The sequence below is a fragment of the Macrobrachium rosenbergii genome, chromosome 55, assembly GCF_040412425.1.
Source record: "Macrobrachium rosenbergii isolate ZJJX-2024 chromosome 55, ASM4041242v1, whole genome shotgun sequence".
Classification (NCBI taxonomy): domain Eukaryota; kingdom Metazoa; phylum Arthropoda; class Malacostraca; order Decapoda; family Palaemonidae; genus Macrobrachium; species Macrobrachium rosenbergii.
Window position 1 is genome coordinate 19,142,378 of NC_089795.1, and position 13,123 is coordinate 19,155,500.

A 13,123-nucleotide genomic window follows, 5' to 3' on the forward strand; every position below is an offset into this window, starting at 1 on the left:
GGACCACAGAAAATCCCAGATGACAGAAATCATCCCTAAAAACCCTTTTGTAAACAGTCTTGCCAGCTCATTCCACCTGTATACTGCTGTGTTATCAAAAGTAGAACAAATCTTATGAATAATCACTGTCATTTATTAGGTTTAATTCCTTATGAAAATTCTGGCATGTTCCATGAGCATCTCCCCAGAAATACTTACACCTTTGCTATGTCGGAGCTTAAATCTTGATAAGCACACTGTCGAATTCTGATCTGGCACTTTTCAATGTTTTCCGACGCTTTAAACTTTTCTGGCTTGCATTTTCAGCAAAAGCCTAAAAATCTGCTGCTTTGGTTTCTTTAAACCTGCACTTGTGTGTGTGTGTGCTTGTGAGAGAGGGAACTATTGACCCTGGTTAGGTTGTTATACTGACAGATATCCATTTGCAAAAGTCAAATAATCAATTTGATCATTGTAATAAAACTGTTGTTTCACATACTGTATGCAATTATACTTCATGCATTATTGTCATATTATTATTGTATTATAATTTATGGACATGGCGATCAGGCACAATTTGCATTCTTTTAATATTTAGTACATTCTTAAATCATCAGCTGATTGCGTTTCACCTTCAACATCGCAGCCATTAGTTGCTAAATGAAACGCATTTTCAGAGATTTGTTTTTTTAAGTTATCAGAGCTGAGTTTGAAAATGCAACTTTTATTTATAAATGCAGTGAATAAAGGAAGTTGTGTTTGCTTCTTCCAGAACATAATGTGGCTTGAAGATTACTTGTTTCTTCAGCTACAGCTACAACTGTATTTTTAGGGGCATACTTTCATAACACTTTGCTCTCCAATGCTTGAAGGATGAATAAAGATTTATTTCATTTTTATTAATGGAATTCACCATTGAAAATTAGCTAATTTTTTACAGGTCTACATCTGTAATACAACCCTTAATAAGCATGTGTTAGTTATGGTAACTGACACCAGCAAACGGCTGTTTCTTGATTCGATTGTGCATGTCAGTACCTGCTGTTTTTTGTGAGAGTGTCTTGCACACAGTTGTAAGTGTTGTTAATTATAAGAAACAGTAATGAACTCTTAGACAAGTCATAAGGTTGGCAAGCCTCAGTTAATGTATGAAGATTCAAATTTAACCTAATAGGCCTTGTAGGCCTATTTATTCATTAAAAGCTAACTCAGATATAATATGCATTGTCAGTCGTATCTACTGAAACTAATACAGGCATAGAAAGCCTAGCCTAGTTTAATCTACTGAAAATACATCTTGCACCACATACACAATGCACATGATGAAATCTTGTATTTGGACAAAATTTTAATGATTGCATGATACCCAAGTATATACATAAATTACGTTTCTTTTGTATGCTGTATATTTTTGAGTTTCAAAGGTTTTCGATGGAAATAAACTGTGTTTGTATGTTTCCGGAGAAAGCTTCAGTTCTGAAATCCAAAAAAATCCAAAAACTGAAACTGCGTGTGACACTGTGCTTGTAGCTCCTCAAGAAATAATGATGGCTTATTCAATAAAGTCCTGGATTATGGGAGTCCCTGGATCTTGAAGTGCTGGAATTAAAAGGTTGGACTGTATCTCTGTTTCTTTGCAAGATATTTTTTTATTTCTTTAAGAAATGTTAAGTGTATGCTACAATGGTTTTTAATAATTTTTTTTTTATCCAGACCAGAATTAGAATCATCACTCAGTGACTACCGTGTTGAGGCAGCCTGGCGTCTTGGTCAGTGGAACCAGCTGGAAACATTAATGGAAAAAGGGTCTAGTCAGTTGTCTTGGGGAACAGGAATTGGACAGGTATTTTTAGCTGTTCGTGCTCAGGATGCCACAGGCTATCAAAATAGCTTGCGAAAGCTTAGATCACAGCACATAACTCCAATGTCTGCAGCTAGCATGGAGAAATGGGCATACCAGAGGGCATATCCTTATATTTTAAGGTAAAACTTTTGCAGTACAGTGTTAGTAACATCTTTACTACTTCAGTGTTTTTACGGTACAATGCGATTTGTAACAGTGACACAAGAGTTGTTGGCATTTAATTTTTCAAAAAAATTTGCTCTGTAGTACTAACATTTTCTTTCTAATGGATATGTACAGTATATGTATATAATGTATAAATAGAACTTGAGATCTCTTTGTTATTTATTTGTATTTATTTTAGCTATTTCTGATTTTAGGTTGCATATGCTAACTGAGTTGGAAGAACTTGTATCTGGTTTACTTCAACTGAAGCTAACAACTGAAAGTCATTTAAGGTTATCAGGCCAGGAAACAGAGTTGAGAGCCAATCTTGGACATCAGCAGCCACTCAAGCTAAACGAATTGATTGAAAGTTGGGACAGACGTCTAAGTTTAGTACAAACTTCCCATCGATATCTGGAACCTATCTTGAACTTTAGGAGGTGATTTGATTATATTTACTTGTAAAGTTGTAGTTCTCTTTGCCTTATATTAAACAGATATTCAAAGTCTGTTGGGTTGTGATGTTTTGGTTAAGTAGTTTTCTGTATTTGATACGTAAAGGGTAATATGAGGTATTGTGTGGATGAACAGGAAATTGCATTTTTTATACATAAGAAAAGTAACTTCAAATTTTTACAACATTGAAAAGCTGTAGAATGATGTTTTTTTAAAGAAAAGTTGAATTAATTTTCTTATTTTCATGAAGTAGTACCTAGTTTCTTAAGGGGCTCAGTGCATGTCCCCCTTCCAGCCAAAAAAGGAAAATTTTTTTTTCCTCCCAGACCCATTACTGTATTCATAAAAAGTCTTTTTAGCAACTTACCAAGTAACTACATAGCAATTAGTTTCACTTAGCCACAGCAGTTCAAAATTTGAAATTCGTGGTAACGTGCTATTGTTTTAGTGTAGGTAAGTAGACCCCGCCCAATTTCAGGGAAGCATAGGTACAGCAGTGCTTAAGAACTCAATTCATTTCTGCTGGTCAACTGAGCAACATTTGGTTGAGCAGCTCTGGTTTGAATTTTGCCAGATGGTTGTATCTTTTGCCTTTGGTGAAGTACTCATTTGTGTTGGTTGCTTGTTCTTTATTAGCTTAGCTAGTTCTGTTGTGACTAATTTTGATTTAGTATGTCGGACTCTAGCTTGTCTAGTATTAGGTATTGCAGTGGAAGCTGTAGTACTAGATTTCCTTCAGCTAAGTATGACTCACACACTTTGTGTTGCCATTGTTGAGGGCAAATTTGTTTGTTTGAACTTAAATGTGACGAATGCAAAGACTGGGATCAGGGTAAATGGAAAGTTTTGCTTGCACATTTAGGTAAACTCTAAACTCTAGAAGGGCAGACAGAGAAAGTTGGCTGCTAGAGATGAGGCTAGAGGTTTAGCTAGTCAGGATATGGCTGTTCAGCCTGTGCCTTCTACACTTTTGACTGCTTTCTCCCTATCATCAGCACTCCAACTTTTCCTCAGACTCCGCTACCTGGCTCTCATTCTTCTGAACCCAATGCCATCGCCAGCCTAGAAGCTAGAATTGACCAAAAGTTTGGTCTGCTTGTTAACACTATAGGCCAAATCGGGTCTTCAGTTAAGTCCTGTATGGACCAGGTAAGTGTTATTAGTGTTGGTGCAAGTGCAGTGTCAGTGGAGGAGGTGACTACTCATCCCACTGATGCTCCTAGTCAAAGGTCAATGTCAAACTCCCCCAAACCTGGGAGGAGGCAAACCAGAAGTTTAAGGGAGGTTGGTGGGGTTTGCCCACCGGTAGTTGCTCCCTCAACCGAGCCTGTTGATCGAATCCCAGACTTGGCGGTTCGCCATTGGAAAGGTGTCCATACGGATGTTCATGCTGTGTTGTCCAGTGATTCGGACACCAGTGCGGATAGAGGGCATAAATGCTATTTGAAATTATCAAGGCCATTGAAAAGGCATGCTCCTTCTTCTGAGTGCACTTCCCCATAAGCTTCCTAGGGAACAAGAGCATAGTCCTCTTCCCTCCTGCAGTTTTTGGGTTAGTCCCAAGCAGGTTGTGCATGATACTTTGGTGATTGAGAGCCAGTCTTTGACGCGGCATTCCTAATCCAAGTTATCAGAGCGCCCAGTGTCCAAACGTACAATGTCCAAGCGTTCTGTGTTGAAGCACCCAGTGTCCAGGCGCCCATCTCCCAGTCCCGAGCAAGTTGTGCATGGCACTTCGGTGATGGAGAGCTAATTGTACGAGTGCCCAGTTTCCGAACACATAGTGTCCAAGTGTTCTGTGTCGAAGCACCCAGTGTCCGAGTGCCCATCTTCTGAGCACCCAACTTCCGAGCGCACTGTGTCCGAACACCCAATGTCTGAATGTATAGTGTTGGATCGTCCAGTGTCGGAGCAGTCATGTTATAAGCATTCAATGTCTGAGCACCCAACTTCTGAGCAACGCCCAGTGTCCGTGTGCCCAATTTCCGATTGCCATGTGTCAGAATTTTTGCGAAGCCAGCATAATGTACAGTACAAGTGTAATCAGCTGGCTACTGAGTGAACATCTGTAGCACTTGATCTCTGAGTGGAAGTAAAATAACTTGCATAAAAAGTTAAGGCCTCTCCATGCCATTGTCTCTTAGTGATTTTTTATAAAGTTATAAATAACAAAGTTTGTGAAATATGAATAAACAAGTAATATACTTAAAGTTTTATAAACTAAAAGAATTTCTTCAAATTACTTATATTAAGTATATAAGGAAGTAATAATACCAAATCTTTTCTTTAGCTGTGGACCTACTACAGTGGGTTAAATTTACCTTTAGATATTTAATACTAATACAGTAGTAAAATTTTTATGCAGGATTGAGAAAATTTAATAGTATTAGTTAATACTGTTAATAGTTTTTGATAGCATAGCTGCTGTACATTCTCAGAGGAGCTACACTCTCATGGTCCCCCCAGGGCTCCATAAGACAGCCCAACCAATCTCAAAGAATTCTCGTATAGTTGGTCTCGACCAGAACAGTGCTAGTTGGTACAGTTATAGACTGTAAAGGACTCAGGGCAAGAGGGCTCTATCTCCTATCCTACAACGACTACCTCAGGTATGCCTTCATCCTGCTTGCACAGATGTGAGAACAGCGCATATGTTAGCTATCTTCCATATTATACTCTGGTTTTTCTCATTGTTCATGTGTCCCCAGTATTTGCTCAGCAATTAGTGGTAAACAGTGCATTTGTTGATCATCATAACACCACTAAAGTTAAGTACATACATAGTTTGTAGACCCAGTGAAAAGTTATAGTCCTTTAAAATTTTACTGGGTACGCTTATATTTGTCAAAGTTTGGAGCCAGTAGGTCTCCTGCAAGGTAAGAAATTAGGAGTAGATCACCAGGCTACACAGTAATTGATGTACTGGTTTTTTCTTGTCTAACAAAGCAATAATTAGCATTAATGTAATATTGTTAGACAGTTTTGTTATTGAAACTCGTAAGTCAGTGACTTCTTTAACATAGATAGATAGTTTTAGGTTACCGAAAGGGTAAATCAGGTTGACTTAACTTTGTGTTTACGAAATATAAGGCAATGTTATTGTAGTAATTGCAAATTAATATTTTAATATATTACCACTATCGTATGGATATGACCCAATGATCATGTTAACTTACATCAAACAGTGGACACGTACTTGGGGTCATGTCAGTTTTTTTTTATTTTGAGTGTTTATTACCTTTACAGTGATATAGGTAGCTAACACTAAGTAGTTTTTAATTACAACTTGTTCCTTTTATCACTGCTAGGCTGCTATTGCACAAGTGAAAATGGCTTATAATTGCCTGCCATGAGTCAGCCCCTGTAGGAATAAAGGAGAATTTGGTTGGTTGCTGGATATATGTGAAACATTCAACTTGCTCCTGGCAGCAAGTTTAAAAAATGAAAGAGCTCATTTTAAGCTGTCTGGTGAGTTACAGGTTTCAGTAGGAATATGGAGGGAGATTACATCATTCCAGCATAACTCTGACTGTGTGTATTTCCATCCCTTTCCGAGCAAAATCCACATTTGCGCCAATACTTCAAAATCAGTGGATTCTGAATTCTCACTTCAACTCCAATGGAGATGAAGTCTTTCCTTCAGAGAGAGGTCACTAATACCCAATATGAAGTGGATATAGCCACTGAAATTTTCCTTCTGAATCCAGAAAATCTGGGGAACAGTCTTCTGCATAACATATGAGTGATCTCTCAAATGAGAATCTTGCCTTTCCCATGCAACAATCAGGGTCCACCCAACCCCACCTGAAGCGTCTGTACCTTCGGGGTATAGTGATTCAACCGGGACTTCTGTCCTGCCGGGTAGTGATGATATGAATGCCTTGGCTCATTCAGTTCATGCAGGATTCCCTGATAAGGAAACTCTGCTTGCTGTACTTTCAGAATTCTTGTAGGAAATCATGAAGAGTATCAAGGATGACCTTACTCCTGAGTGTCAGCATATCTATTGGTTCCCAAGAGGAATTCAGGTCTGTCCTGGATATGAAATTGGCTGTAACATGTAAAAATTTCTCATCCCTTAAAACAGGCTAATAAAATCCCAAACCCAAAAAGAAGTTGAATCAGTTGTCTAGATCCCCGTTGAAATCAGAGCAGGTAATAAGAGACAGTCTACTTACTCCCAGAACCCCAACTGATTGTAATAATATGACCAGGTCGGACTATAAAACCTCAAATCATAATGTAGTATGGGCACCAATATCCATCTCCAAGAATTATACTGATAACCCTTGGCAAGACACCTCAATGTACCATACATCCTTTCACTAGATAGAAAATACCTCACTAATGAAAGGGAAACTGTAATTTAGGTTGAGCATGTAGAATTTATGGACAGAGTGGCCTTTCCCAATTCTGAATGGCGGTTAGTCCCTCTTTCAGTAGGAATTCAAAGGAGATGGTTATCCTGCCTATTAATATAGCATTGGAAGCCATAAAAGCAACCTTTCTCCAGCTTAATAGAAAATATAGCACAAAAACAATTTTGTATGTCGCTCAAACAACAAACAGAACCAGTTCAGATCTAACTTTGGGTAGGGGAGGTTCATCAACAGCTTCACAACAATTTCAGGGGTCCCTTGCCACCTTCATAGCAAACAGAAAAAACAATAAAAGATATGAATAAATTTTGGAAATATAGTGCAAAACAAAACAGTGGTGCATATCCTTGATGTTTGAACAACTCAGGAGTTAGAGTAATGCTGCTATTGTTTTCTTAACCCTGGGGCTTAACCATTAGTCTGATGACCTGCCCACTGCCATCACTGCATACACTAAACATAATTTGTTGCTAAATAGTGCATTTCTTGGATGGCCTAGACACTTATGTCCTCCTGAGGACCTGCTACTATCAGGGCAAGTCCATGAGATGCTCTCAGTGCCCAGGGACATGCTACAACCTTTTGGCACAGGAGTGGTTTGCTGACCCATTATTTATGTTGATGGATAGTCCCAGGAGGCTCCCATTCTGGGAGACATTCCTCAGTCAGCCACATTGCCCCAGATTCCACGACACCATCGAGATGTTGCAGCCTCTTGTCTGGAGATTATGTAAAAAAGTCTGAGAGATGGAGGATTTTCAGAGAAGCAAGCAGTGCCATTTCAAGATCATGTGGACCTTAGCTGTTATCCTTTGTCAGGACAAGTGGATTCAGTTGTGTTTTGTTCAGTGAAAGGGGCATTAATTCAGTGTACTCCACAATTCATGAACTGCAGATTTTCTTTTCTTAAGGCAATAAAGGTAGTGTAGTAGCCCTTTGCCAAGTGGTCTTTAAGATGCCCACTCACAAGTCTGAATTTTGTGGATAGTAAAGATTCCAGAGATTTTAGGGGTAAGGTCACCAGACTTTATAACCATAGTGCAAATGAAAAGCAATTTTTGAGGATTACAGTCTCCTTCTGGTTGAAGGTCATACTTAGAGCTTATAGTAATGTGATACTATTGAAGCAGAACACATAAGAGTTCTAGTTCACTAAATCAGTCTTATCTGCTTTTGTTGTTTGTAAGCAGAGTATGGATGTTTTTTCTATTTTAGATTTAGGCACCTGTCAGTGCTAGTGTACATTTACTAAATTTAATTCAGTGTTGTACTGTAATGGATTTTCTCAAATGTACTCCTGCTCTGTCTTCTGTTACAGTATTTTCAGAAAATCATAAGTTAATGAGTTCATTTATAAATTTAAAATTTAGACTGAAATAAGGTGATTAGGCCATGTGCTTTTGTTCTAAAGCAAGAACAGGAGGTTTTAGCATTTTGTACATTGGGCAGCACTAATTTCACTTAATACCTGGCAGCAGCAGCTGGTAATATGATTGTCTTTGTATCATTAAAAGGCTCGTATTTTCAGTGATTTTTGAGCTGAATATAGATTTTTTACATGGCTATAAAGTTATCCACTGCATAATGCTCTACTGTATATGCCTCAGCATTTGTGCTTTATGATTGTAATCTAGCCAATAGTGAAGGCTTCACCTCTGGCTTGCACTTTTTTTTTGTATTATCAGAAGCCACATTCCAAAATAATTCATTCATGTGCAGGTGCAGACATTCTCTCTCTCTCTCTCTCTCTCTCTCTCTCTCTCTCTCTCTCTCTCTCTCTCTCTCTCTCTCTCTCTCTCTCTCTCTCTCTCTGTGGCTGTAATGTAGCAGGTTTTAGAACTGCAGTGAGCAAATTTGAGGTCAGTCAGCATCAGTCTCTAATAGTCATATTGTTTGTACAGTGCAAACAAAAACATAAGTTATTTTTGGTACCTCTGTTGTCATCTCTTGATATTTTAAGATAAAAAGAAATTTTGTAAAATTAAATGCTTCATTGACACACTTGATCTAGGAAAGGGTTAAAAGATGTAACTCACAAATCACAGACATGTATACTTCTTGAGTTATTAGCATCTGTCTTGCATGAATGATTTTACTGCTATGCCTAGGTCGACATCTATCAAGAAGCACCTTCCTTTACACTGTAAATGGTTCAGCCTTACCTTTATCAAACTTCCAAGATACTAGGGCCCAGATTCTCAACTCATAGCAGTTTCCAAGGCCTCTTTTAGTCCGCAGTATAGCTCACCTATCTGAGGTATTCAGTAACTCAATCCTCCCCCCTTGAATGCTGTTTGGGTGTATATATGAGTGATTGGGTTGTGAGGTAACAAATTGAAGTTTATAATACAAAACTAGTTTTTCATACAAAGTCATCTCTCATAAAGTGAGTTTCAATCTCCTCACATCACAGATCTCATAGTATCATTCTAGGCCACATGAAAAGGTGTTGCATATGCTGTATTAACTCTGATCTTCTTTTGTCTAGTAGAAAAGACTATAAAATCTAAGGTCAAATTTGAGGATATATGTGAGTGATGGGTTCATATGAAAAACTTAATATGTATTTAAAAATTTAGTTTTTAGCAATGGTTGTAATTGTAAATTTTTTCACGTGAGCATATACATGAGTGATGGGTTCATATGAAAAAATTAATTTGTATTTTCAAAATTTAGTTTTTAGCAGTGGTTTTATTTGCAAATTTTTCTAACCACAGAACACTCTTGGAACTTGCTCGGGAAATAAAAGAGGAAAGTGATGCAGTATTAAGTTCTTCACTGAAAGTAGAGGTAGAACGATTGTGGCTACAGAGTGCTAAAGTGGCAAGAAAAGCAGGTCATTTACAGCAAGGAGAATGGGCTCTGTTAGGAGCAGGTGTGTATTTATTACAATTTCTCAGTTGTTGTAAAAGTTGTTTTTATTTAACTGGAATTTAGTTTAGTTTGACCATTATTGTAGCCTTTTGACCTCAGCACATGATTGTGGAAGTTACAAGCATGCTGAGGAACAAGCATTCTAATAACATTACAATAATCCCTCAGATGTTTGGATTAATAGAGCCAAGGGCCCATCAGGTAATGACAAGTAAAAATATGTAGGGTTGTGCAAGGGAAACTCCCTACCCTTCCTCATGTAATATTGTCAGTTAGTGTAAAACACTTAATATATTTGTAAAAATAACAACCATCATACTTATAACTGAAAACTTCATGCAAAAAGTAACTTTCTACCTTATTTTCCCATATTTGTAACAAAATAAACTCCATAAATACATTGTACACTTAAATAAAAAGCAATCCACTTCTTTTTCTCTCGTACCCAACACTTAGTTCAGTATGCTACATGTTTTTCACATGCAGCTGTAAACACTAAATATACTTATAAAACAACAACCACCAAACTTTAAACTGAACACCTCATGCATAAGGCAATTATCTACCTTGTTTTCCCATATTGTAACAAAATAAACTCCATAAATACAGTGATAATTTGATACTTACTGGCTTCTGAACTCGTCGAATTTGGTAGTGATGCATTTAGGCAAGAAAAAATTGTCATAGTACTCGTCATTTGCTTGGCACTTGACATGCAAACTTATACATTTTGTCCCGAGACACAGTGGCACATTACCTCTTTCGTGCTGGACAAAGGTTTAAACTTGAGTCACAGAATCCATTTCAGGCCATTCTAACCTTTATTTGTTGGTTTTTTGCATTTGTGCGCATACAGGACATCATGGCTCTGGGGTGAGTTTCATTTTCAATAGAATATGCTAGGCTAGGTTTACTGTGCCTGTCACATTTTCAGTGTGGTTCCGTTGATAATGCTCATTACATCTAGGTTAGTGTTGGCTAATTAATAGGCCTAAAAGAAAATGTTTGATAGACTAATGCAAGTTGTCATACATTAAACCAGGTTTACCAAACTTATGGCTTGTCTAATGATTAATTACTGTTTCTTGTAATTAAAAACACTTAGCGTGCCTTGCAAAACACTGTCACAAACAGCAGCAGGCACTGATGTAACCAAATCGAGAAACAGCAGTTTACTGATGTTATTTACCATAACTATCGTATTTTTATCAAGTTTTGTCACACTGACTTATTAAAAATTTGCCAATTTGTCAGTGGTGACTTCCATTACTAAAAACAGTGATTTTTTATTAACCCTATAACGCCGACTGGACGTATCTTATGTCGACAAAAGTTGTCTGTCGGGTGCCAAGTGGACGTAAAATACGTCGACTACAAAAAGTTTTTTTAAATATTCGCGGAAAAATACTTATAGGCCTTGTTTGCGAAAAATTTTAAATCACACAACTTGAGGGATGCTGGGAGTTCACGGATCACTCTGTTGTTTTGTTTACAAGCGTGACCCAGCTGCGCATGTGCGAATTTCTTTCTTATCCCAAAAGAAAGCATCAGCCAATTCTGCTGAAAATCTCAGAAATTCTCTGGTCACTTTGTCGTAATTTTTGCACCATTTTCTATTAGCCTTTACAGAAAGTTTTATATATGAAAATGTGTGCAATTTCATGTAGAATACAACAAAAAATAACTAATGGTTGTAGCTTTTATCAATTTTGACAAATTTTCATGTAAATCACAATAAGTGCCAAAATTTCAACCTTCGGTCAACTTTGACTCGACGAAATAGTCGAAAAATGCAATTGTATGCTAAAACTCTTACATTTTAGTAATATTCAATCATTTACCTTCATTTTGCAACAAACGAGCGGTCTCTAGCACAATATTTCGATTTATGATGAATTTTTGAAAAAACTTTTTCCTTATGTCCGCTCTAACTGCTGAAAATCTTGTAAGAGCCTGACGCTGTCTCTTCCAAACACGTGTGCGTTCGTGTGTTCGTCGTCCATCGGAGTGGACAAGACAACAAGAGCATCTCGTTTTCTTTCTCTAAAGGAACACGATTTCAACACTGTCTGCTAGGTTTTACTTAGTTAATGCTAAACATATATATCTCCTCAACGCACTTAAGCTAGCTTAATAGTGATATTTCATTTTCAGCATAATTACATACTAATTTTTATGTAGCCTACTGAAATAGAAAGATTTAAATACGGATGTGTCCGTACAATATTTCCGTCTGTTTCTCCCTAACCATTGTTGTCTTGATGTATGTACAATCACCGCTACTTGCATTGCCTTGCAAGTATTCTAATCATGTATTCATAATGTTCCAACGAATCTTCTGTATCAAACTGTGTGTATGTTTCTGTTTGTGAAGACGCCAAACGTCTTGCCACTCCGATGGACGACGAACACACGAACACACACGTGTTTGGGAGAGACGGCGTCAGGCTCGTACAATCTCAGAAATTCTTTAGTCACTTTGTCGTAATTTTTGCACAGTTTTATATTAGCTGTTACATAACTTGTCGTAATTTTTGCACAGTTTTATATTAGCTGTAACATAAAGTTTTATATATGAAAATGTGCACAATTTCATGTAGAATACAACTTAAAATAACTCACGGTTGTAGCTTTTATCAATTTTGACTATTTTCATATAAATCACGATAACTGCCAAAATTTCAACCTTCGGTCAACTTTGGCTCAACCGAAATGGTAAAAGAATGCAATTGTAAGCTAAAACTCTTACATTCTAGTAATATTCAATCATGTACCTTCATTTTGCAACAAACGAGAGGTCTCTAGCACAATATTTCGATTTATGGTGAATTTTTGAAAAAAACTTTTTCCTTACGTCCGTGCGCGCTAACTTTGCTGAAAATCTCAGAAATTCTTTAGTCACTTTGTCATAATATTTGCACCATTTTATATTAGCCATTACATAATGTTTTATATATGAAAATGTGTGCAATTTCATGTAGAATACAACAAAAAATAATTCATGGTTGTAGCTTTTATCAGTTTTGAAATATTTTCATATAAATCACGGTAAGTGCCAAAATTTAAACCTTCGGTCAATTTTGACTCAACCGAAATGGTTGAAAAATGCGATTGTAAGCTAAAACTCTTACATTCTAGTAATATTCAATCATTTACCTTCATTTTGCAACAAATGGAAAGTCTCTAGCACAATATTCCGATTTATGGTGAAGCTTTGAAAAAAAAACTTTTTTTTACGTCTGCGAGTTACAAATTCATGCATCATTTTGATAATATTTTCTCTGTGTTGCTTTGATCGTTTTACAACTTGTCATATACCAACATCATCGCAATTTAGTGTACAATACAACGAAAAAAAAATTGCTCATTAGCTTTAACCATTTTGCTCAAAGTGCGATTTGTATACAATTATATATGAAATTTTTTT

At 37.0% G+C, this 13,123-nt stretch overlaps 1 protein-coding gene across 1 annotated transcript in view; it reads left to right on the top strand.

Annotated features, from left to right (window-relative positions):
- mei-41 (meiotic 41) overlaps nucleotides 1-13,123 on the top strand; it is a 593,070-nt gene that overhangs the window by 421,142 nt on the left and 158,805 nt on the right. Inside the window, exons 35-37 of the mRNA XM_067099620.1 lie at nucleotides 1,693-1,962; nucleotides 2,203-2,427; nucleotides 9,540-9,697. Of these exons, the coding sequence (XP_066955721.1) occupies nucleotides 1,693-1,962; nucleotides 2,203-2,427; nucleotides 9,540-9,697 (653 nt within the window). The remainder of the gene's footprint in view (nucleotides 1-1,692; nucleotides 1,963-2,202; nucleotides 2,428-9,539; nucleotides 9,698-13,123) is intronic.